Genomic DNA, 27322 nt, shown 5'->3' with positions numbered 1-27322 from the left:
CATCCTGCATCTCTGTAGGCTTAGGTAAAATCCCTCAAAAGTAAGAGTTTAATTCTTCTGTTTGCCTGTCTAATTGTACTTGCAGATGACTGGCAATGTGTTACTTGAATTTAATTCCTGTTTATTTGGGGTTCTTTTTGTAGTGCCTTGAACCAGATGCTTTGCTACTAATAGCTGGTGGAGATTCAGAAGGCCATCTCAGCGAAGAAGTATTTGAGAGAATTTCTCTTATTCTTCTCTACTACATTCTTCATCACAGAGATGTATGTTCTTCAGAACTACTCTTGAATAATAAGGATTATAAATTCTACCTACAGAGCATGCTTAGTTTAAGGCATGATGAAGACTGCTATTATTTTTCAAGGAATGAAACTGAAGATATTTTGGCTGCAGTAAGGAAACATTTTAAAACTTCTGAAACCCAGGTAAAAAAACCAAAAAAACAAAACCAAAAAAACCCAATGTAATTTTATATTTATTAGTGATATAATGCCTCTAAGCAAGTTTAGATATTGTATAAGTATAAAGATCCTCCAGAAAACTGCTAGACAAAAGTGTGAGAGCACAGGCTGAACATTGGTCTTTTACTGTACATGCTGTTTAACACTAGAATTTTTGTTGACTTGCTTTTGCCTTGTTGCTATGTAGCACTTCTACAGGGTCTACTAAAACCTGATTGGGGAATGGTATACAGTAGTGACCATTTCTAGTAGATAATTTCAATGCAGTTGCTCTGCTTAGAGCAGATGAAACAGCATAGCTGTGTAGGTCCAAGATACTGTGTTTGGCTTCAAAGAAATTAAAATCCTTTCTCATATGTTATAGATTATATATATACTAGTATAAATATACTGGCAGTGATTGTATTTGAATGGTATAAAGCAGAACAACTCCAGAATGGTTCTGGCTGAATAGCAGAAATGTTGAGTCAATTTGCTGTGATGAGATCATTACTGGGTCCTGACTTCCATATCTATCCAAAGCAGGGTTGAATTAGGGATCTATCCAAAGATATGATGGTTTCCTCCAGCTGAGACACATAGATTTGTGACTAATTATTTATCAGCAAGAATATGCCTTTTTAGAAAAAGCAAGACAGACAAGCTTAAATTTAGAGTTTGGGGAGAAAAGTATATTGAATGTATTCAGCTAAAAGCATCCTTTAAAAGTCAGGAAACATATATCAAGTTTTATTACCCCTGTTTATTTTTCCTTATCTCAAGTAGGGTCTATAAAATAATAGAATAATATACTAGAGATCACAATCTAAAGAAAAACACTTTTCCTTGTAAAGGCCAGTAAAATAGGTTTTTGCCAGATTAGATAAATCCTAAAATACATATTAATCTCCCCTGAAAAGCCCCTTAGATAATTTTATAATACACGGTTAAGTTTGGTTTTTTGAAGTTTGAATTTCCCATTTTCTTTTCCATTTCATTAGATTTTAGTTTACTCCGTTCTGTAGTAGAGTTTCCTACACAAGAAGAGGAAGGCTAGAAGTCCTGGCCATGCAGTAGAATTCTGAGGGCCTCCAGTTCCTTTTTCTGTGTTCTTTGTCAAATTGTTTCCCATTATAAATTATTCATTGACCAGTACTTTTGGTTCTGATGTCGGTGAAAGTGCTGATTTCCAAGAACTCCAATAGTATCTGGGCAACTGTAAAGAGTCAGCAGCGGGCATTTGGCATGTCAGGATAGAATAACAATCCATAAAGTGCTTTATTGTGTGGTTTGTTTGTTTATCCTGGCAGTATAATCAGTTGTTAGGCCTGTTCAGTATCTGGGACTTCACCACTCACTGAAATGAGGGAAAAGAGGTTTTTGTTTTGGTCTGGGTTTTTTTATGAAAGGTACTCAAAGCATTACGGACTATCTAATGCTCAGAATGACAACACTTGGGTTATAGAAAAGGGCCAGTGATGCTGGGTAGTAATAGAAGAGAGGAATTTTCAGTGACTCTTTTTTTGGTTTCATTAAAAGTATTGTATTCTCAGTTATAACACCTAGTATATAATTTGAAATGAGAGATGAAGTTTTGAGTGGTGGCAATATAGTGTCTATTGGAAGGTCAAGAAAATAAATGCCAGGCTGCTCTGTTCAATGTTTAAGGATGAGTTTGTGTAAAATAATTACCGTACGGGCTCCTTAGTTGAATTTTCAGTTCAATGAAAGTATGGGTTAGAGGCAGATGAACTTAAATAATTTTCATATTTTTGTTTGTTTGTTTCTGTCAAACCTCAACTGTTTGCTGTGAATGTAAACAAGGAAGGCAGAAATGGAAGAACACAAGGTGAAGTTTTCATGTAACTGAGAGGGCTGTACCCTGCTCTCTCAATTCAGTCCTGCAGGCTTACACACACAGAGGTGCAGAGGTGTAGCTGACCATCTCCTGCTTATTGGTCACTCAGCAGGGTTGTCTCCCTATATCTGGAGAATTATATTTTCATATTTTTCCCAGATTACAGCCCCATAACAAACAATTGTTTCCATCAAACAGATAGGAAACAAAAGACATTTAAATAATTTTTTTTCTGAAGTTTGAGATAAAGAGTTAAAGACAATTTAAACAATTTCTTGTGCTTTAAAAAAATCCTGCCTTTGCTGCTGCTTTCTGGAACTAGATGTAGATGCAGCTGAGGGGGACACAGGGATAATAGAAACAGTGTGAAAGTTACACTAAGCAAAAATAACATCAGTAAATATCTATACTTCTTCCCTGTCAGACACTAAGTAAAATTTCAGGTTTTTTTATTCTACATTTTTTCTATTGAAAATATCCTCTGTTTAGCAGTTGCTGTCCTGCTGTCAATTACAGATTAAATCTTCATATTTTTTCTGCTCTGGATGTCCATGAAAGTGCTGTCTCCAGTTTCTCCTCCTGTCACTCTCATTATTTAAGTGGAGGTGACCAGGGCTGTCTTCATGCTGTTTTCTTCTGATTTCAGTGTGTTGATGTGAGTACTCTGGAGAAAAATGCTGATATAATGGGCAGAGATGGTGCTGATGAAAACACTCTTCCACGCCTGGCTGCTTTAATCATTACTCTGGCTTTCCAAGGAGTCTGTATGGGGAAAGCAAGTTTGCCCTCTCCAGAATTCTTTATAAAATATATTTTTAATTCTCTAAACAGTACCACTGAGCTCCAAGTGACAGGTAAGCTATTTATTTGTCTCTAGTTGCCTTTGCAACACATATTTGATATAAACTATCTAAATGCCCAAGGGACTTTTTGTACTTCACTGTAGATTTTAATCCCGGTTTATTTTGGAAATGTCAAGAAGAATCTTCTAAATCTAAAAACAAGATTGGAACATAAACTCACTTTTTAAAATAATTCTCTGAGAGTTATAACCAAACTGTTACTGAGATTATTAAATGTGTACTGTCTGTTAGTCTGAACTAACCAAGAGATTGCTGAGCATAACAATGTACTCAAGAAAGCAGAGTTCACTGGGTAATTGTTTACACTGCTTCCTTATGCAGATTTTTATACATTGCAAGGCTTATTATGGGGTGGATAGAATAATTCATATACAGTAGTCAGATTGGACACCTCAGTCATGCACAGCTCAGAAGAGATGGAATAGACACAGGCCATTCTGTTTTGTCCAAATGATCTCTGATGTCTGCCTGCTGCAAATGAAAACATCTTAATGGTTTGTGCATCCCTGTCCACCTTTTGGTCTTAGTACCCTGTCAGTGAGTCTAAAATATGGGAAATTGTTGCTAGATGTACTGGAAATGTAAATAAAAGTTCTGGAGAGTTCTGAATCATCCACAAATAAACTAAAAAAAACAAGTAGAAAACACAATTGTTGAGCTCCCAGCAGCTGCGATTAAGTTCTGTAAAACAATCTGCATATTTAGCAGTTTAAGAAGCTGAACCATTCACTCAAGAGCCTACTATAGATTTAGAAGATTATTATAAGGCATCTATTTTTCCTTATTTGTAGTGACTGCTAATAGCAACACTTTACAAACTTTTAGAGTAATTTTAAAAGGTATATTAAGTATGGGTTAAAGCAGCTTTAGAAGTTGAATTAAACATAGGTAAAAACATTTTTTCCAGTCTTAGGTTTCACAGAGGTACATTGAATCACAAAAGTAAATCATAAAAAAAGAACAAAATCCTCAGATCTAAGCTTGGAATCCTAGATTACACTTGTGTAAACTGGTTTTCCAGCAAAACCCTTCCTTTAAAATTGCCCAGCCAGATCTGTATATGGTGAATGTAGGCCCCAGTGATGACAACAGCAAGACTATGTTTGGTGGTTTTAGGGTGTCATTCAGAGAAACAGAAAAATCTGCTGCCACATGTTCCACTTCTGCGGTGCAAAGGGCAGCACACCATCTGGAACATTGCTTACAGGACATCTGATAAAGGATCTGTGTTCCTGGTCTTTCTGGACTATCCAAATACCTGCCTGTGGCACTGTGGCATCTCAGCATGGTGTTCCATTCATGTGAGGAAGTGATGAAGCTATTTAGCAGTAATTTGTAGATAAATTAGTCATAGATCAATGACTGAAGCTGAACTGCATTTCAGTCACATCTTTGTTCCTCTGAGATATTCATAGGCAAAAAATTTAACTGGTACTGTGAATAAGGAAAGGCTGGGTATATAGGTGTCTTGAACACCTAGAAGTGCTAAGTGGAAATTACTCAAAATGAGAACAGAAAAATTATTAAAATGAAAAGTTGAATTAGTGCTAAAACTAACAAAATTTTTAAAATTAGTTTTTGTTTTATACTTTTAAATGTGTATTTCCCATGGTAACATATCTATTTTCCAATCAATTACTAGAATTAGAAGAACTCCTAAACCTGCTTACAGCCAAGATCTGCACTGTAAATGGGCAATTCCACAGTCACAAAAGACAACGTTACAGCACTGCAACCAGAGAGACAGTAGCCAGAAATATTCTGGTCCAGGCAAACCATACCAAAGGAAATGATCTCAAGGATTATTTTGAAGATCGTGAAAGGAACACACGTTGGGATCAGGTTAATTTGTTTTTATGTTATTATAGTATTGATACAGAATTTCAGTGATAAAAGTTCAAATAGGTTTGCAAACACTACATTTTTTCTGACATAAAATTTATTATTTTCAAAAAGTAGTGTAGATACTACATTTTCTCTCTGTATTTGTTTAAATATTAATCTGGAAAAACCTTATGGACTGAATGTGTGAAAGTCGCTAGGACAGACTAACCGAATCAACTGGGTTGGAAGGAACCTCAGAGATCATCAAGTCCAACCCTTGAACCACCGTTGCAGTTACTAGACCATGGCACTGAGTGCCACATCCAGTCTCTATTTAAATATCTCCAGGGACAGAGAATTCACTACTTCCCTGGGCAGCCCATTCCAATGTCTGATCACCCTCTCGGTAAAGAAATTCTTTCTAATGTCCAACCTAAACCTCCCCCAGAACAACTTAAGACCATGCCCTCTTGTCTTGCTGAGAGTTGCCTGGGAAAAGAGATCAACCCCCACTTGGCTCCAACCTCCTTTCAGGTAGTTGTAGAGAGTGATGAGGTCTCCCCTGAGCCTCCTCTTTTCCAGGCTGAACAGCCCCAGCTCCCTCAGCCTCTCTTCATAGGATATTTGCTTAAGTCCCTTCACCAGCTTAGTTGCCCTCCTTTGGACCTGCTCCAGGACCTTGATATCCTTCCTAAACTGAGGAGCCCAGAACTGGACACAGTACTCGAGGTGTGGCCTCACCAGGCCTGAGTACAGGGGCAATGTTTAGTCTTGCACAGAATCAGGTGTTTCTTCAAGACACGGAGCACTTGTAGTGCATGACTTCAATATTTTTGCGTATTTATTCAAGATTTCTTGTACTCTTATGTCTCAGAGTTCTAGTAAATTGAAGTCTGTACAAATACAAGTTTTTTATAAAAGGCTTTTGTAAACATAAGATTGGGTATTTCCAAACACTTTTCATAGCCATCTGTGGGGTGCAGAAGTCTCCTTTATAAAGTATACTGTCCTTAAGAGAGAACTGTAGATACTTCCCCATATCCTCTTGGAGGTGTTTGAAAGTCAGTAGCTCATTGCAGATGATTTTATCCATATCCTAAATATTAGAAAATAAACAAATATTTTTTGTAATAACAATTAGGATGGTAACTGACTTTCATCCTTTAAACTGGAAGACAAAAGGCAAAAAAGAGACTTCAAAGTATATACATTGTATATCTTTTGATGTATAAATTTGAAATACTTCAAGGAATGTTTCTGTTCTTTTCAGTTCTTTACAGTTTGAGTTAACTACAAGACAATGTTTCTTCTCCATTTAGGAGAATGAGAGGTATAAAATTGACTTTTGCTGTGTGTTCATTTTATGATGTGGAACAGAGATGAATGGCATCTGGTTAAATACCATTCTGATAAGTATTTATCTCTGTAATTTTGCTGCAACTGGAATACATAGCATATCGATATGTTTATTTCTTTCCAGATGACCAGAAGTAACATCCATGCTGATCAGCATTATGATTTAAATTTAAAGGGGTCTCAGAATAATTATAAAATTGTTTCTTCTTTTTTTAAATTATGTGGAATAGAAATCAATAGTGACACAATCCGTACATGAAATAAAATTCTTCTCCAGCAATAAAAGAATTTATAAACCACAGGCTTTGTTTTCTTTAACTTTTGAGTTTAACTGTAACTCAAAAGATAAGTTTGCAGGGGAGTGGTCTGAAGGCTTGGGGGTTAAACTGAGAACCAAATATTCTTCATAGATGAAAAAAAATCACAAAGAAACATCTAGAGAGAAATTAAATGGTCTTCTCTATTAACTCTTAGCTTCTCTTTTCTATTTCATTCCTCTTCTTTCTAGCTATGCCTTTGTTTCTTTGACATATCATTCCATTAGAGATTCTGAGTTGCAGTGTTGTATTGCTCATTTTGTCGCCTGCTTTCTGTACTTATCTGTGATAGCCATTGTGCTCCATTAGTAGCAGATGCTGCTACATACAAAGTATTGACTTGTTTATGCCTTGTATTTTCTTAACTAGATTAAGATCTGTAATTTTATTTTTATATAGAAAATATGCTTTGAAAGATATTACAGAAAAAAGGGCATTGCTTTCTAAGTCATCATTGTCTCTACTGATTTAAAAAATGCCTATAAAACAGGTAAGTAGGAGGTGATCTAGTAAGAGTAATAATATTAAATTCTTTTAAGCTATGTTAGAGTATCTGTGTATTCATTTATCATTCCTCCTTAGAGAAATATGGATTTCGGATACCAAAATCACTCATCCTTCCAGTTTTTCACATGACAATATCCATAATACTTTTTACTCCAGTATCATCCTCTAGTGATACACACATACTTGTTTTACTATTGAAGATAATACTCTTCCTCCCCATGTGAACAAGTCTAAGTTTTGCAAAGGGAATAGATGCAGGTGCTCATGCCTCCATATTTATGAGAACATTTTACTAAATAAGAATTATTTGTCTGTGACTATAATTATATGTCTCTATTTTTCCTGTAACTCCAATTAGATAGTTAAAGACTGAAGGTTCCCCCACCCCTTCTCTTCAAACTGAAAAAACTCAGGTCCCTCAGCCTCTCCCTGCACATAATTTTTTGCACTTTCTTAGTAACCCTGGTGGCCATCCAGGGTTTTTTTTGTTTTTTTGACTTTCTCCAGTTTGCCGAGGTCTTTCTTGTACTGCTAGTTATCATAGAATCATGGAATGGTTTGGGTTGGAAGGGACCTTAAAGATCATCTAGTTCCAACCCCCCTGCATGGGCAACCAGTTCCATTGTCTCAACACACTCAGAGGAAAGAATTTTTTACTAATGTCTAGCCTAAATCTATTCCCTTCCAGTTTAAAGCCATTACCCCTTGTCCTGTCACTCCATTCTCTTATAAAAAGTCCCTCCCCAGATTTCCTGTAGCCCTTTCAGGTACTGGAAAGCTCCTACAAAATCTCTCCACAACCTTCTCCAGGCTGAACAAACACAGCTCTCTGTCTGTCATCATAGGATAGGTCTTCCAATCCTCTAATCATTAACCTCGACATTTTCCAGATGTTCTGAGTGGAGAACAATAATCTTTTTCCATCACCTGTTATCTATATTCTTCCCAATGCAGCCCAGTATGCAGTTAGATGGCATTGCCACAAGGGCACACTGATGACTTGTGTTCAAGTTGTCTGCAAGGACTCACCCCAAGGGCTTTTTCTATAAAAGTACCTCCCAATCACATGTCCCCAGCCTTTATTGATGCAAGTGGTTATTATGTTTGAAAAAAAAATAAATTTGTCTTTGCAGATTTTCATGAAGGTCTTGTCAGCCTCTTTCTTTGACTTCCCTTGAATAGCAGCCATGCCTGTCAGCATATTGAATACTTGTCCCATTTGGATCCGTGAATATAACATAATGCTCTTTGTTCCATCACTCAGGTTATTGGCGAAGGCCTTAAATAGTATCAGTGAGGAATGTTGGTCATATGCTGTACTGATCAGTGAGGAATGCTGGTCATAACCAGCCACGAGCTAGGCTTCAAGCTTGATACCACTTTTTGGTGTTTCCTGCTCCTAGAGAGAAATTAGCTGTTTCAAAAAGACAAATGAAAGGTCTTTTCTAATATGGTAGTTCTGAATTGTCATCACATTCTCCTTCTGCTTGGAGGGAGAACAGAATAGAACCAGGTGGTGAAGACCTAAATGTGATAATCAGAATAAATGTATCAGTACTCAATTCAGCTTCTGAGTGAGCTACAAGACATGAACAGACTAGAATCAGGTGGTGAAGACCTAAATGTGATAATCAGAATAAATGTATCGGTACTCAATTCAGTTTCTGAATGAGCTACAAGGCATACATTCCTTTATTAATGTATGAACAAAGGCAGGAAAATGTTGCTTTTTAAATTGTATTATTTAGAATTAGTGATAATTACAACTTTTTAAATTAAATAGTCCTTTCAAAACAAACTTAAGTTCCAGTGATTAAATATTGTTTAGGAATCCCTTGGCTCTCAGCTGCCAAATACTTTAAATAAGAGAAATAAACATTATATTTGAATTAAATTAAATCACAACTAACTAGATGAGATTAAGAAATAAATATTATTCCTTTAAGTAAGAGAGCACTTTGATCTGGACTTCTTTTTAAAAGTTCTTACAGAAATTGGCACTAGAAATAATCAAATGCTTACTTTTATCTGGAGATGAAAACCCAGTTCTGCAAGAAAATTATTTAAAACATGAATGTTCTCAAGAAAAGTTCCTTCTTTTGACAGAGATGTTTCTAAAAAGAGGAAAAAATAGTTGAAATTCTTAAAGGCTGGACCAGATGATCCTTGAGGACAATCAACCTGGCATTCAATGAGTCTTAAGTACCTCTAATAATAACAAGTATTAAGTAATCTTTAAAGCTAATACAGTCTGTGAAACTTCAAGTATGCTTACCTTAAAGTAACATGCCATTTTTAAAAGAATTGAAAAAACAATTTAGTTTCACATCTTGCTAAAGATACAAACATACAGCACATGGACAGATTTCAGTACTATCTCGAGACAGGTACAGTAACTTACATCATTAGGAAAGAGTATGACTTGTGTTAGCATTAAAATATTTTTATTAGCATGCATAATAATAAAACATGTAGGGATATTATTGTGTCAAATCCTCATGATATTAACAATCATTGATAGAAATTGTGCTGCTTCATTCCAAAGATTCTGATCTTTTTGAAATGTATCGAAGTATCAAGTTTTAACTAAAAAAAAATAACTAGAAGTAATTGAAGCACTTTAATGACAAAAGATTATATTCAAAACAAACTTTTCAGGTTGTTTAACCCTGTTTTATTCTAAGATTTCCAATTTAACAGTTTTAAATGCAGACATATGCAACAAATCCACTAACTGTATTTTTCTATATAGGTTTGCTTCTCTGCCAGTGAACTTGTGAAGATATTTTTTAGAAACAGTTCTTCCTCCATTTCTGAGGACCACTTCAAGCAAATCAGTCCAGCTATCATTCAGCAACTATTAAGTTGCTCATGTCAGCCTCCTGATTCCAAGCGGGCAAAGCTTCTACCAACAACTTTGGAAAGTGAGTTATGTTGTTTTCAGTTTATGTTGTTTTCAGTATGGTGAAAATTCAGGTGAAGGAGTGCAGGGGCTTAAATTCTGGAGAAATTTCACTTATTAATAACCTAAAATAGAAGATCATGAAATTTCTGCGCTCTGTAATTTATGTCTTTAATTTCATAGCATGCATGTCAGATAATGGTACTACACTGATAAGTGACTGGTCCTTATCAGTGTCTTGCTTGGCAGAAATGACCTGTTCTGTGGATTTTTCACCAGGTTTATTCTAGAAACTATATATAGGTCGTATATATATATGTGTGTGTGTGTGTGTGTGTGTTTGTGTGTGTATATATATATGTATATGTGTATATATTTTCCTGTAGTCAATCCCTAGTCCCCTCAATCAAGAAAAATTAATCTGAATCTGATCTGACCTAAGGGCTTCTTAATGTAGTTCCTGGTTTCTTTGGTTTTTTTAGTTTAAACCAGCAATATCTATCTGGGTAATGTTACAAAAAAAAAAAAAAGTATTCTGATGTATTACAGAGACCACTAATTTCTGGTGGGTAATAACGGAGCCCATAATGTGTAAAAAAGAATGGACATCTAACCCTAATAATTTGTAGTAGAGCATCACTTTCAGGCTAAAAATCAGTGCCTTCACTAATTTTATCCTAATATCTACATGGTCACCTCTAGATGTTTAGATCTTTTAGGAGCAAGCTGACAACCCTTATGGAAGGGCACTTTTCATGTCTAAATTCTAACTGTACTTTAAGCTAGAATTACCTGAGCTAGCATTCCACAGTGTACAGACTAATTGGTCTATGAGTGTGCATTAAAAGTAAAATTTAGATATGGGCATGCAAGGACACTCATGGATGTCAGAAGAATAGTTATAGGAGAAAGAAAGATACAGAATAGGAAGAATAGTTACAGAACTCCAGAAGGAAGGAGTCCTTCTTTCTCATGTTATCTCACTTCTCATTACCTGAACACCTTGCAGTCTTTCCTGCTTTTATCTTTTTTATGCTACATGGATCTGCCCATTTTTCAGATGGGGAATCAAGGGACAATGAAAAAAGGGATCTTACCCAGGTCATACACAAGGTTCATGGCAAATTTAGTTTCAGTGAAATTATCCCAAGTCTAAGGCCATCAGCCCAATCAATACATTTTATTGGTCTTATAAAGGTGTGAGATCTGTCTAGATGAGAAAAGCTGAACTGTTCAAACACTAAATGGAATTAATAATTAATTCCCTGTGCTTTTTGACAAAGTAAGGTTTCTGCTGGCTTTAGACAGTCAAAAGACTTAGGTTTCTCCTATGTGTGACCCAGTGACCTGAGCACCGGCTCATCAATTTTATTTTCATTTCTATTTTACTGGCAGGCTGTGCTGTTTGGCTCAGTCACCAAGGCCTGACCATCCATAAGTATCTGCTATACCTTTGTATTTGGATGTGCAGTCTGTGAAATTTACTGTCTGATTTTACGAGGTGCTGAACCCTTGCAGTGCTATTAAAATGTGAAGCATTAAGTGATACTTTTGAATATTTGGCATTAGTTTTTCTATATCTGTTTCTCATCAGTGTTTTACCTCCATCATAAGACTTTCATACAGCGTAATCAGGATTCATGTTGTGTAGAAGGCTGGAGATGTGAGCAGCACATAACTGAAGAGTTATAAGAGTAAACTTCCCAAAATTCCAGTAACCTGGGGAAAATAGATTGGTGGTCCTGATGCAGTAACCAAAGGAGTATTATCCACAGCACATTTGTACACATCATTTGGACCCAAAAGTTCATTCTTACAACTGAAATTATATGCCTACATTCATCTGTGGTTTTAGGCCTTTGTTTACTGAACATGATTTGGTTAATAGTGAAGTGTTGACTCAAGATACACAAATGTGGCATGTGAGGATATAGAATAAAAAGCATAAAGCTGTTAAGAGAGGAAACAAATGCAGACCAGCATTCATTGTGCTGCTCCAAATGTCTCTAGTCTCCACAGTCACAGACTATCTAGCTCTTTAAGGTCTGAAATTTGGAAGCATTAAACTGTATTACCTGTACAGCCAGAAAAAATGGATGATTTTTAGGCTTCTAATTCTGTCTTCTGTGTCACACATAAATAGAAAAATCTGTATGGCACAATGAATCACTTCTCCTCTGTGTGCTTGTACAGAAAGGAGGAAAAACATATCCTGAAAACGAAATACACACACGAAACAATTACTCAATCACAAACACAAATATTGAATTATTAAAGATGTTTCTTCTTTTTTTTCCTCACAGAATATGGATACAGCACTGTGGCTGTTTTACTTATTACTATTGGATCTATGTTTGGTACAACTCTTATTTTATTTAACTCCTGTCAAGAAACATATACACTCATTTTACAACTGTTTGTTGGTCTGGCTGTTGGTACCCTTTCTGGAGATGCATTGCTACACCTTATTCCTCAGGTAAATAGTACAAACATTTGTGGTTTTCAAGTGTTGACACCTATGCCTGTGCGTGCACACACAGATAAAAATTTCATTTAAACCTGGCCAATGCTAATCTGTTCAGAAATAAAGCTTTCAGTGAAATCGGTTAACCAGCTACCCAGCATTCCAATTACATTTGCAATTTTTAATTCAGAGAGATACTGCAAGTAGTACAAAGCAGAAATCAATGACTGATGAATTCAGAGAAGATAAGGTTCATATTTTCAAAAAAATAGGAAATCCACATTTCTTTTCAGAAAATCCTTAAGCCCTACACGAGACAGGTTTCTAGATTTTTTCATGAGGCAGAACCTGTAATGAATTTCAGGAGAAATTGTTCAGAGGTCTTACAAGGCATCCACAGTCCCCCTTCATAGCTTTTCAGTCCCCTGCAAAAACTGTAGTAAAAATGAGTGTTGTGGGTTTTTTTCTCTGAAATAATGACATAAGAATAGGATAGCACGTAAATCAGAACCAAATTTTCCTTTGGTAATTCTTATTTATTTATTTATTTAGTCCCTCTGGTATGACAAAACTGTTATGAGTAGACTTCAACTTGTCTGAGAGCTTCACAACTTCATTTGAGATTCTGTTTAACATGTTCTTCATGATCAATATATACCTCTGGAAGAAGAACTGGAAGTGTGGTTTAAGGAAGGCAATTCACAGTGAATGTCAGACAAATATGTTTCTTAAAGAAACACCTTTTAAGTGTGAAAGTATTCTCCACCAGTTTAAGGTACATTTCCAGTATTTAAAGTGCCCAGTTTAGAGCAAAGGAGGGCTATTATACTGTGCCACTGGGAAGAAAAGGAAGCACACCCAGCAGAAGAAAGATTTATGAATCACTTTAAATATGAAGGTCACATCTGAAGATGATGCCAGTAAATTTTTAGACTTTGAAGATCAATATAATGCAAAATATACTAAATATTTAACATAAATGTCAATTTCAAAAAATCTCTCTGGAAAAATATTGTTCCTTTCGACACTGAGAGATAATGAAATGTAGCAGAGGCTCCTAATGATTAATTTCGTCCATCTGCTATCCAGCTGATTAGTTTAAAATATAATTTAAATTTGAAAGAGATGGAAAAGAAAATTCTGCAAATAAATTGAATTAGAACATGGTACTCTAGCAAAAAAACCCCATTGTTTCCTGTTTAATTTTTTTTTTCTTTATCTCTTTATTTTAGACTCTTGGTTTGCATAAACATGAAGCACAAGAAGTAGAACATTTCTATGAGGGTAAAGAATATATTTGGAAACTTTTGGGAATAATTGGAGGAATTCATGGATTTTTTCTGATAGAAAAGTGTTTCTTTCTTTTGGTAACACCACGTGACCAGGTAAAACTTGTAAAATTTATCCATCAAAAAATCTCTTTTATTTTGAGATTTTACAGAACACAAAATGTTACAGTGATTCTGGAAGCAGTTACTATTTTTGTGAGTTAAATGAAGCAGTAGAAATAGCTTTCCAAAGTGTTCCTACTAGGCTGACCTTCACTTTCTATTTTGCTCCAGTCTATGGGTTTCGTATGCTTCATGGATGTGCTCTACATGTTTTTAACTCAATTTAACTGAATGTGTTCCATAAGCATGCTTTCATGACTATCCCTGGAGTCGGAGGAATCTGTATCAGCATGAAACAGTAGTGCTGGTTGTTTAGGTTCTGTTTGGAGAGGAGGAAAACATAGATGGTAGCACAAGATATTTTAAGGAATGGCATCTTAAAGTTTCCATATAGTTTTTGGTCTCTATCCAAATGGATTTTGACATCTAATACATGTGGTGTGGTCAGTAGAACCCAAGATTATATTAATAATATCTCCTTGCTCACTGCCATGCTTAAAGTAATTCTGTTCTTTATTTCAATGCTGGTGCCTGAAAATATGATTATGCGCAAAGATATAATGTAACACAAAGTGTGAGGGCTCATTAAGTTTCTCAGCATGGAAGGCTATTTAATGTCACTTAAGAAGGCTAAACCTTTACTTGTTCCATTTTACAGAGGGTGTTTAAATGAGTGAGCTGATTTAGATAAATAGCAATGAGTCTATTCCCATTATCTTTGGGACAGAGATAATATTATTATATGAAACGAACAGAATATTTTGATGGTGCTAATGTTTTCTTTGATTGGTAAAAAAGTAGTTCTTTATGTTTCTTATTTGGAGAGGAGGGTTTTTGTTATCATTCCACAAATCTTCAAACATATTCTGAGAACTATATGAATTCTAAAAGTATTTTTTATATCGATCTCAGCTTCAAATTTTAATCTTCTGTTCTACAACAAAAGAAGTTTCTTTAAGCCACTATGGTTGTCACTTATTTATCTGATTCACTTTTCATTTATTTTTGGGGGAGGATTTTTTCTGAACTGAATACACATTGGGGAATATTGATGTCAGCCAATAATCTCTTTCAATAGCTTTTGGGTTTAGTAAAGTAATTCTTATAAATGCTGAAATTTGACAAAAGCCAGAGAAAGACTGAGCCTATGTTCATTGGGTTTCAGAACTAATTACAAAGCATCTTCATTCAGCAGGGTCTTTCTTTAGTTAATGGGCACTGGGGACATTCCCATGATCTTCCAGTGGAATCTGAATTAAATGAACATTCAGTCAGAGGCAAATCTACTTCAACCATACAGTTGGTAGGTTACTGATATGACATACTTCCCTGATTTTATATCCTTCTTTCTCTGTTCCTCAAAAATGAACAAAATTAATGTAATCAGTATTTTTCAATCTTTATTGATTCATCCTTTATTACATTTTATGATTTTCATGAATCGCTAGATTTCAAAGTTTATAATGAGCTTTTATAGAGGTTTCAAACACAGATTTTTACAAGCACTTAAGTGTTTATCAGATTGATATACCAGTGCACTTCCTTTATCACCTTTTGTTGATAAAATTCAGTTTCCTTCTCCCGTCCTTTTAAAAACTTATCATATGCAAGGGCAGACTTTGTCTTGGGAAAAATTTCATGATTTTCTGAACTAAGTGCACATTTAGTGAACAAATGAAATCTTGGATTGTTGTTGGACATTTTTCCACAGATTTGTAAAGAAGCATAAACAAGCTGTATACATGGGAATGGTGCTTACCTAAAAGAAGTCACAAAATTTTGTTTGTCTGTGGAGAATATTCAGGCAGATATATCTTTTCAGAGTAAATGGACTCATACCTTTTAACCTGTTTTCTTTTTCCAACAAATTCTGTTTCTATGTAGTGTCTAGCTATGTAGGTTTATCGTTATTTAAATCAAAATCCCCAGAGATAATCAGTAATGTGATCTCCATTTTACTAAAGCTGTGGTGGATAAGAGCCTGATGAGCCCTATCAATATCTCCAGCACAGCTGGGAAACTCTCAGTTGAATGCAGAGCAAATAGAAAAATGAAGCATGTTTACTAATTCGTGAGCCATGTCATTATTATAATGAATGAGCTCGTCACTCCTCTTAGATACAAGATTCCCATGAAATTATGTACAGATCACAAGAACTAGGCTGGCTTAGCCAGTTTGCACAAGAGCAGCCAATTTTTTGTAGTCATGTGAGTAACAAGAAGACAAACACTGGTTGACTAAGAAAATGTTATAAATCCTTCAGGTCAGTGATTAGTCTTGCAGTTTTGACTCAGAGTTCAAAGAAGTGGCATGTGAGTGAGTGTTATAAGAGAAGTGGAACAATTACTGGAATTCATATGAATGGCTGCAGTAATTGGAAGCAAAAGCTTTTAGTTCTTCTTTAAAATGAAGAATTTTAAAACCAAATCCTTTCCCTTTCCTCCTCATGCCTCTACAGCACACATCCCACACCACAATCAAGCTAATACCAGCCAAGAAGCATATCCTCCTTTGCAGTCAGTACACATCTATTTTGTAGTTTCTGGAGTAGTGGCTTCTGTCCTTATCAAAGCCCTGTTGACTCCTCACTGACTGCCACAATAACTTTAATATGCTTTTCAAAAGAAAATATAGAGACCAAAAATTCATGGGTTTTAGTTTCAAACAAAGATATTTTTTGCTTATATCAGCCTTGCACAAATTATTAATATTTTCTCTAGATAAAAAGAAGAGTCCCAGGGAGGAAGGGGGAGAGAGAGACCTGGTGTTCTTCCTTCTCCTTCCAGAGAACAAAACATTAGAGCTGTTGCATTAAATTAATGCTCTAGAGTAAGGACAAAGATACTATCTCACTCTTCACTTCCAGTAAGGGTGAATTTGACCCACTGCAGTGGAGTGTACTCGTGCTGGTATGCCCAGCAACTCATGCCAATACAAAACCCTAACTAAAGGCCAAGAGGCGAGGCACCAAAGGCTGTACTACTCTGAGGAAAAAAAGCCTATATTTTGAAAAGGTGTGAAATCTACCTATTATCATTTTTCCTAGTCTTGTGTTTTCACGGAGTAACTGGAAGAACATAAATTACAAAGAGATTCTAATGTCTACCCATTTTTCCTTAGAAATGCTGTAGACATCCTATCTAGCAGGAAACTACAATAATTACAAAATTAAAAGACACAGTTTGAATTATGATATTCTTTTCATTTCTGCATTTGGCTGATTTGTCCATATTCAAGCAGAAACATTATCTTTTTGGGTTACAGCAGTGCTTCTGAATGTCTTCCTACCTGAATTAGACTGTAACCCTTTCTTGGCAAGTGAGATTTTTTCATGTGTTTCTGCAGTGCCAATCACACACGCTGTCAGTACTCAGTAAATGATTCTAGTGATACCTATGCAAGTAACAGTGACTCTAAGTAACAGTGACTATCTGTAATTCAAAAAGTTTTAACGTATTTCATACTTTCCTATATTTATAGTAGCAGCTGGAAGAGCTTCTTAACACTGACCCATTATCTTTGCTTTAAACTAGAGAAGCCCAGAAGACTCTGAGTCTGCTGAAGTTCCTCCAGAGAACAAGGCGATCAGCAAAAAAAGTTAGTATCAATAAACAGACTGGACAAGCAACAGAAAAAGCCTTGAGACCTAAGATGCAATTGCAAGTGTGAAGGTGGCTTAGCTCTGTGTTTGCTGTGTTTTACCTCATCACATCTGATGGTGCTTGGCTACATAATTAAATGTCTTCTTAAAGACCTATTCAGATCTCAGTCCTGTAATAGTGAAGTTCATTAATCTAATACTGTTCAAGTTTTAATGTTTGCTATGAATTCTGATCCCTTATTTAAGGAGATTAAATTATCATAAATAAATGCAGAATTGTTTAAGAAGTTTTGTAGAAATAGAGTAATAAGTTAATGGCTACTGTAGCAGCAATATAACGTGGTAAGATAATTGCTTGTCACAAAGTTGTATTAAAATAGCCTGAAAGTAAATTAAGAAAACAATCAGATTTTTTTGTATATGCATCTTAACTTTCAGTCAGCTAAATTCACAAAGCTGACATTTGCAATTGCTCCATAATGTTAACCTGATCCATAGGTTATACTGCAGACAACACTCTGGAGTGACTTCCAGTAATGATGGTACATCTTTCTCAATGACCAGATACTTGAATAAAAGTGACTAATAGTATCTCAGGGCAGGCCATGATTCTGTCCTTGCCAGTACTTATTAAAAATCATAAACTTAATGTAGTGCAACCATGTATTCTTTCTATGTAACTCATGCCCTGCACTATTGATTATAAACTGCCCATAGTGTTTAGAAAGAACTGTGCAAACTGGGGATATTCACGTCTGGCTTTGGAAGCTGGCAGGAAAATCTAACAAGCCTGCCAATTTTTCTGAACCCACACAGCTCCCAGGCAACTAGAGAGGACCTCCTGAATACAGTTGTTAGGCTTTTATGTGCTATGTGGTTTTTTTGTAATGGTCTGAAGACTTTAGTCCTAGCCAGTTTCTGTAAGAAAAACATCTCCCTCATCACTATAAAATGGTCATCTCTGGAAAAATGTTATTGAAGTGAAACCTTGTAATAAATCTGTTCAGATAGTTCTGTACAGCTCCACATTAACTCCTCAGACTGTCATAATATATCTGTGTGGGGCCATCAAAAGTCAGAAAAATACATGCTTAGGGCCAAGATCACAACCCAGCTTCCCCAGGCATAAAAGCTGCCTTCTGCAAAGTGTTCTTTTTGTATTGCGTATGAGTTTCCTGAGAGCCATTGCAAGGTCTCTCTTGTAAGACTGTGGATAAAATGGATGAAAAAAGTACAGGGTAGGGAAATCAAGTATATGTTTCTAAGCTTAGACAGTGATCCCATGTATAGAGGCTCATTGCTACCTGAAGAGATAAAATCCCTCCCCATTAATCCTTTCAGTGTGCTACTCTGGGTTACAGGCTATCTAGGTTACAGTCTGGACAGAGAGCTTAATTTCAATACTTGTATCACTAGTAGCACCTTTCTAACCCCATCAGATGCCTGATCATGAACATCCAAAGTACTGTTCTGCACTAAAGCAAGGTCACAAAACAGTATGGGAAAGAAAAACAGCCATCTGCATCCATGAGTGATGCTGCAGACAGGAGCACTGTCAACATAACAGCCATTAATTGATTGAAACAATAGTTGGAGATGAACGTGCTGTAATGCTGTACTAATAAGGATACTCTGAGGCTTTTGTCTTTAATATTTATCTTTCATTGTAAAACAATCTCATAAAAACCAGACCCTGAAAATATTACTCTGTAGTAGCATGCTTTTGTAGTACTAAAATGATCAGCTGCGTGAGACTAAATATTCATCTTTGCTACAGCTGTATAATTCTGTGAATGATAGTGAAAAAATACCTACCTTTTAAGGAAAAAAAAAAAAAAAAAAGAAAAACTTGTGTGAATTTCAGCAACCAAAGATTAGTCCAAACCCATAGGATATGTCATGAGGCTGGACTCAAACCTGTTTATAATTTTTTGTCTAATAGCTGACCTACTAAAAATAAGGGATCTACTTCCTGGTATTTGCATCTCTGAATTACTCTCTACAGATTAATTTTTGTTTTAAATGTATTGAAGGAAATCTAATAACAAGGAGAAAAGAGATAAACACTATTTTCCCTTGATTATTATGATTTTTTCATAGTCTTGTGTGTGAAGTCACCAAAAAAACAAATTGTTTGTAACACAGCAAAATTTATAAAGCTTGCATTAAAATTTCTGGGTATATTTTTGTCGGTTTTTTGTTTTTCTTTTCCTAGGTAAGAAAATTAGCTTGTTAGCAATAATGGTTCTGGTGGGTGACAGTCTTCACAATTTTGCTGATGGCTTGGTAATAGGAGCAGCATTCTCTTCCTCAACAGAAACAGGTGTGACAACGACTATTGCTATTTTATGCCATGAAATTCCTCATGAAATGGGTAAGAAATACATATATGTATTTTTCCTGATTGTCATTGTAATTTTGTCTTTTGTCCTTTACATATCTTTGTCTTTTCTCCTTTATATATCCAGGCAAATGGATATATAAAGGGCTGTGTTCTTCTCTTTCCCCTTCACAAAAAGGAGGTGAGGCTTCTGCCCTCATTACTGAATAACATCCCATCTCACTCTATCCAAGTCTGAAAGCCATCAGGTCAGAGTGGCCTTTTATTCTCATGTATAGGCAGAAAAAATAGTAAGCTGTGAGCAAGAGCCATGTGTGCTTGACACCACAGGCTATCCAAGAGTTTTAATATCCAGCAGAGTCATTTAACAATGTATTCCTCATGCTACCCTCATCCCTGATGCTAATTAAGAATAACAAGATAATAACATAAGATATAAGCAGGACAGGAAAGTAGTTCAATTGAACATCGTCCTCAGTTATCTCCTTGTGGTGAGTCTATTGTGGATTAAGTTGTTCCTGACATTGTGTTGATGAACATGCATATGCTGGCAAATTTGAAATAAGAGCTGTGGATTCCTGTTTCTGTTCTAAAATGACTGGAGATTTTGTGTGCTATGTACGTAAAAAACTTCCCAAAACAGCAAAGTGGGATGGAGAATTTCTGCAAAATTTGGTAACTCTTTCACATAAGAAAGAAATGACCAAGATACTCCAAAAGCTGACCTTCTTAATTCTGGAAAAGTAGTGCCCAACTGACAAAGTGGCATTTCTGTACTCACAGAGAATTTCCAGTATCATTTACCTTGGACATGTTATGAAATAATTTATTTTAGAAGAAAAATCTGTGATTGAGATTCTGATGTACAGTTTACCGAAGAAAACCAGGTCTGAAATCAGTGGAACTAAACTCAAACTGAAATCAGACTGGCATGGGGTTTTCTGACTTGCAGCACCTGTGAAGCACTCAGAGACCATGCTGCAAATATCCTCACATGATTTGAGCTGGCACGTTCCCAATGGAGAAAGATTTAGAAGCTCTGGGAAAGCATGTGACTTCACTTTTGCATCTATCCAAGTTGGAAATATCATAGAACATCGAGAACTAACAGAAATCCACTCCTGTGTACTGTATGCTATGTTTAGGAACAGCTAAACAAATACAAGTGAATACAAGTTTTTTAGTTTTGTTGGTTTTTTCACACAGGATGAATTAATAATTAATTTTAGAGAAATCTAAGGGCAATTCTCCAACACTCACTATCTTTGTGAATATCAATCATATTCCATCATGTTTTATTACCAAGAGTCTTACAAATGCATTTATGAGCTGAATAACAGATTTTCTGTCTTTTTCTCTATGCAGGAGATTTTGCTGTGCTGCTAAGTACAGGGCTCCCTACGAAGATTGCAATTTTGATGAATTTTATAAGTGCACTTACAGCGTTCTTAGGACTTTATATTGGCCTTTCTGTATCAACTGACCTATGCATTCAAAACTGGATTTTTACTGTTACAGCTGGAATGTTCTTGTATTTATCTTTAGCAGAAATGGTGAGAACATCAGTCTATTATATTTTCCTTTGAACACAGCCACACTATAGATGAGTGTCAGGCAAATGCAAGTGGATTAACTTGGAGGAAAAAAGGGTTCATGGGCTTCTTGGGAAGAGCTGTCACCTGCCCTGTGTGTGCACAGTGCTTGGAGACATAGTCTGGTTTTGCATGGTGTTACTGCCATGATAAGTGTAATTAGTAATAACAACATGAAATAAAGGCTAATAGGTGAGGAATATATGAGATAGACATGAAGTACCTTTAAAGGGGAAAGGTAAGCTATGTATTTCTAGGGCTGATAGAGTTAGTACAACATAAAGAAGCATTTGATTTCTGGATTTTCTTTTAAATCTTGAAAAAAAATGGTTACTTTTTCTTTTTTTTTTTCTTTTTTTTTTTTTTCTACCCTGTTCTTTATGTATTTTTCAATCATTGTTTTAACAATTTGCTGTTTCTAAAGTAAAATGCAAGATGCTTATCCTGTTCTTCTTTCTAGACAGCCTTTCTCTCTCAGAGTGTTTTGGATGAGCTCCTAGGCAATTCAAGACCCATCAGCTTGTCTCTACTTTTCCGTATTTGTCCATAATTTCTATACTTCCAGTTCAATAGCAATGATCTGACATAAAATGTGAATATATACATTAAGAGAAAGGTCTAAGGGCTTTGGAAGAACTTTTTGCTGCAGGCAGCATCATTTATTGAAAACATGGCTGTTACACTTGTAACAATGTAGAACTCAGTAGCCTTGCCAGTTTAAGTCTCACAGCTCTTCAAAAAGAGTGTGTTAATGAGAAGTTACGTGCATGCTTCTGAACAAAGACCAAATATTTTGAGTGACTGGATCAAGATCAGGAAAAAACAGAGGTCTGTCTTTCCCTAAAATATTACTTTTTTCCCCCCAACCCTGGCTCTCTGTTGTTCACTACCATCCCCCACCTCATGCCTGAGGTATAATTTACCAGGTTCAAGCATAATACTTTGAACCTGATATGCCATGTCAGTGTTATAACCTGTTTAAAAATCTACTTGCAATGATTGAGCTTACACCTTGGGTGTATTTGAGTCTATTTTTGCTATCCTAACAAACCTAGAGTGAATAAAAAGTGCTCCTACAGGCTGCCTAAGTTTTGTGGATATGTCAGCATTCCTGACTAAGGTGGTAAAAAAGAGGCAAGAACACTGTGTACCAAGTTGCATCTTGTTCTGACACAGAGAAATTTCTAAGTGGCACAGCTTACCTACTCGATTGGCATAGTTTTACTAATTTGGTTAAGAATGATTTAGACCTAATTTTCCTTCAATGGAGGATCAGCATCCATCAGAGATTCACAAATTCCCAGAACAGCACCATGTTTCCCCATGAGTCTCCAAAGCAATGTGCCAACTGTAAATCCTAGGAGATGACACAATTCCAGGCAGAGACAGGGAAATATTTTCCCTTGTCCTCAGCTTGTCACCATAATGTAGTTCTTGATGTGAAGAGGAGAAAGGAGGTATAGAGAGGGGAGGATCCTATTTCTCTCCCCTCCCTTTTATTAATATTAATAATAACAAAATATCCTATCACCCTTTCTCTGCATTTTTGCAAAAGAACTGCCACTGGGTTGCTCACCTACGTTTTTCAGAAGCACAAGTGTTGAATATCACTGCTAATATTTTATTTTAAAATGTAGCACTGCAGGAATCTAGAGATCTGAAAAGTTCATGTGTTTTTTAAGTACATCTCAAAAGAAACTAAGCTGGACTTTATGTATTTTTCAACTTTCTTCACAGAAATAATTTCTGTTCTCTCTTGCATTCCTTCTCGTCTACAAACAGTATTCATCAGTGTTACTGCCAATGGAGTATAAATGCTAAAAATGGTGTACAAACCTTAGCTATATTTCTCAGTATTTGTTTTATGGGTTTTCTCATATTTGTTAGAGGAGTAGTTAGATAAGAGTTAAGTAAGCAGCTAAGTAAGACTCAAGTGTCTTTCTGTTTTCTGCATTGAGAGGCACTGAGGGGTGTGAGGTTCACTGAGGGGACAGCACTGTGAGACTGCTGCTAAAGTCAAGGTTGCACAGAACTTCCTCTGTGCTTAGTTAAAGGTCTTTCCTTTCTACAGGGGCTATTCTAGCTACATTAGCAAGTAGGGAAGGCTAATAATTCTAAAAATCCAAGGAAAAGGCAAAAAAATAAAATTATTTGTATCTGTCATCACTTTTCACCAAGAAATTCTGAAAAAATTCATCTTCCCAGTGACTAGGGAAGGTGGGAGAATATTGTGGCTTGCAAATGTGCACGATGTACAGGTATTATATTGCAACATAAATTGTTGCTTCAAGATATGTGTGTGAGTAATATTTTGGGATAACTTGTTTCACCAAAATTAAATTCCCTGAAAAACAGCTTTTTATAAGTAGTACAGTGAGACGTTTTTGTACTTGATGTCATAAAAGGTGATAAGTATAATCATACCTTTGCACTATTTCCAAAGATCCTTTCATTAATAACATACCTTTTCTTTAACATAAATCTAATCTGAATTGAAACTCAAGACACCAATATATGGAATGGAACAGAGCAACTCACTCCTAGTGAACTATTTTTATGAGAAGACGTCCCCTTTTCCTCTTGGAAAACACACTTGAAAATTCCTTATCAGACTCTTAAATGAGTATCTATGAAGTAGCTGTTATGGTTATTTATGTAATCACATGTATTGTATGAAATGCCAAGGACTAGGGCGTCATTTCTGAGTGATTGTTCTGATAATATCAGTTCAGATAGTATGTGTAATTTGTAAGGAGGGAGATAAAAGCAAGGACAGTAAGTATATTAAAGAAATAGGAGCTAGCCAATCACTTCCTGAGGCAACTAGCTGAAGTTTTTTCTGACTAACCTTAAAAATATTTCCTATATTGGGGAAAGAAGGGTATTTAAAAAGTGAGTTATTATGCTGTTGCAATGGAGCAGCTGTGCCATATGTGCCTCAGCTTGATGGAACTCTGGTTTAGCCAGCACATGGTTGATGGTCCCTTATGGCTTCTTTCAACATGCAACTTTCTAATTCTTATCTTCTCTGGCTCCATGATAACATGAACTGGAGTGGGAACAGAATAACATTAGTGGGAACTTGAATAACATTACCTCTTTTGCCTCCAACAGACTTCAAGCATTACTAATTGTGATGACATCCAACAGCTTAGATGTGGTGCTATCTTCTCTTAATTTGTATAGTGGTTTGCACATGCCAGTTGACCAGGCTTCTGCTTCCTAAACAAGAAGTTTTTCTCTGCTGTACCACACACATCTGTGTTCAGGAGAGTTGGGGAACTCTCCTGATACTGTGTTGTTTGTTGGAGTTGCTCGTACTGTGTCAGCAATCAGCTTTTATTTTCAGAGACAAGCTGAGATATCACACTAGATACTTCTATAGAAAAGGTCTGTGTGCTTGGTAACACTCACTTAGGTGGAAGGAGTAGAGATCTGCATCGGTCATAGCACAGGAACTTGAAAAACGTTCTTAGAAACCTACTGTGCGTGTGTGTAACTCATGAATTGGCAGTGACAGTGACAAGAGAATATACAAGCTCTTGCAGAGGGACAGGAAAAATTTTGATTTAAAGAACTTGTTCACTCAGGCACTAGGGAAGAGGACAAAATAGACTGATTAAAAGGCTAAACAAGAAAGACCAAAGATCTAGACTGGAGCCCTGGATTCAGGCCCACATCTTAATTAACAGTGTTTACTTATATACACAGCTCAGTACACTTACAAACTGTCAGTTCAGATTTTGATTTACATCAGATCTTTGAGGTGTTTACATTTGCTTTAGATAAAAAAGTTTCTGATGATCCTTAAATAGAAATGAAACATAACTACATGAATGTCTAAGATGTGAGTTTGTACCATAATTTAAACCACTGCCTAGTGTTACAAAGATGTTTGTACCAGGGTTTACCTGGTATTTTTACAAAAAACTTTTAAGTGGAGGTAGATTTTCCACTACAGGTTTCTCTTGGGCCTGTGCCAGCTACTAAAGAAAGAAGCATGCAGGAGAAGCAGAGCAGGAGACCCCCCTCTGACACGAGGAAGGACAAGCAAGGCAAAGAGATGTAAAAATACCCTGTTAGACTTTTTGGTCAGCACCACTCCACTGTCTCCCAGTGGCTGATGCTGTTACAGCTCCTGTGAGAAGCCTCTAAAAAGCAGAGACAATAAGTAGCTTCATTCAAGCACAGGCTGTGAGTGGAACAGGAAGGGGTGATGGGAGAGTCTCAGGACTGTACACTCTTGTTTCGAAGTTCACAACAAATAAACAAAAGAACACAACCAAAACCAAAGGTCAGTACCAGGCTATTGGTCTATATTTATTTCCAGAGTTAACATGAAAGTAACATGAAAGTGTCTCTCCTGGTGTCGCACGTCACTTTTAATATGATTATATACAGCTGTTGCTCCTTTACTTGATTTAAAACTCTCAGAGAAAAATATTAATTTTTTTTCAAGCATATTTTTAAAAATCCCATTTTTACTTGTATATTTACTAAAGTCTAAGTAAATAGGAGTGTTGCCAATTATTTCAGTAAAAGCAGGATTGACCCTATATATAGTAATGAAGCAAAAAATCTCAAAGTAGTTTATTCCCACAAAGGAAATAACTAATTTTACTAAATAAGCAATTCCTTACAGACAACTGTATAAAATTACTAAAAACTATTGAGAAGTTGGCAAACTTTGGAATGTCATTTAAAATTCTTGTTGGTGCTACTAAAAGAATTAAAATGGGTAGAATTTCATCGAATTAAGTGTTTCCCCTTCAAGGCTGGCATTGTTACAACGTATAGAACAAGCTACAGATATAATAGATAAACTCAGGAACTCAGCATTTTGAAACTTTTTAAATGAACTTTGTTTTCCCATAAGACTTTTTTTCCCAGAGATTAATATATCTGGCTCTCATTCTGGTGTCTTATTCTTTTTTTAGCTTCCTGAAATGACTCATATTCAGACACGGCGACCCTGGTTGATGTTTCTCCTACAGAACCTTGGATTACTATTAGGCTGGCTTTGCCTCTTACTTTTGGCTATATATGAACAGAAAATTAAAATGTAGGTTTTCTCTTGGAAATCTTGAAGTACCACTTATGACAGTGGATAGCCTTATTCACAATGTTGTCATGTCTGCTATAGTGATACATAAATTAAGTTACTGGGATTTTTGTATCTGAACAGTTGATAACTATTTCACTTTATTAACTTATTGTTCAGATTTTGTAATTTTAATATTTTTTTTTTGTAAACATGAATGTTTAGAATTATGTTTTATTTGCTACTGAATTTACCAGATCCCGTGCTCAAACTCGCAGAAACTTTTGATTAGTTTTTATCAAGACTGTTCTAATTCAATGCTCTCTGCCAGTGATCTCTGCCAGTCTGACTGAAAAAAGGAATAAAACATTTTCATATAAAATAATTAAAGTGAACTAACCATAGCTGAATAATTTGAAGCAGAAGTGGTTTTTGCTTCTAAGTAAAAAGAATAAATGTATTTCTATAAAACTAAAAGGTATAGTAAATCTAAACTGTCAAATGGTGTACAGCAATCTCATAAGATCAGCACTTTCTGGTTTGTCAACATAAAGATGTTCAGTAGTCATATCTTACCGGTCCACTGTGGCATGTAAAGAATGAGTGTAAATATTGAAGTTTATGGTCTAGAGTTCTGACAATGTCTTTTTTCAACTCTAATAATATAGTACCTTGTACATGTGATGGAATCTGTTACAGTCAAGCATTGGACTATAGCATCTGTCAGAGTAGCCACTTTTTGCATTATCCCACCTCTGATGGTTGTTCATAGCAAATGCTTATGAAGAATCATAAGAAATATGTTTTAATTGTTTTTCCCTGGT

The 27322-nt window shown here is 35.8% G+C and overlaps 1 protein-coding gene across 1 annotated transcript in view; it reads left to right on the top strand.

The window, feature by feature from the left end:
* Positions 1-27011, top strand: part of SLC39A12 (solute carrier family 39 member 12) — a 31522-nt gene extending 4511 nt beyond the window's left edge. The window contains exons 3-13 of the mRNA XM_030445502.1: positions 144-425; positions 2945-3152; positions 4804-5003; positions 9918-10089; positions 12371-12543; positions 13764-13916; positions 15115-15225; positions 17457-17520; positions 19740-19898; positions 21231-21418; positions 26395-27011. Coding sequence (XP_030301362.1) covers positions 144-425; positions 2945-3152; positions 4804-5003; positions 9918-10089; positions 12371-12543; positions 13764-13916; positions 15115-15225; positions 17457-17520; positions 19740-19898; positions 21231-21418; positions 26395-26523 — 1839 coding nt within the window. The 3' untranslated portion in view covers positions 26524-27011. The remainder of the gene's footprint in view (positions 1-143; positions 426-2944; positions 3153-4803; positions 5004-9917; positions 10090-12370; positions 12544-13763; positions 13917-15114; positions 15226-17456; positions 17521-19739; positions 19899-21230; positions 21419-26394) is intronic.
* Positions 27012-27322: the final 311 nt, after the last annotated feature.

Source organism: Calypte anna, chromosome 2 (genome assembly GCF_003957555.1).
Source record: "Calypte anna isolate BGI_N300 chromosome 2, bCalAnn1_v1.p, whole genome shotgun sequence".
NCBI classification, from domain to species: Eukaryota; Metazoa; Chordata; class Aves; order Apodiformes; family Trochilidae; genus Calypte; species Calypte anna.
Note: the sequence above shows the minus strand (reverse complement) of the source record. Positions and strands in the feature narration are given on the sequence as shown.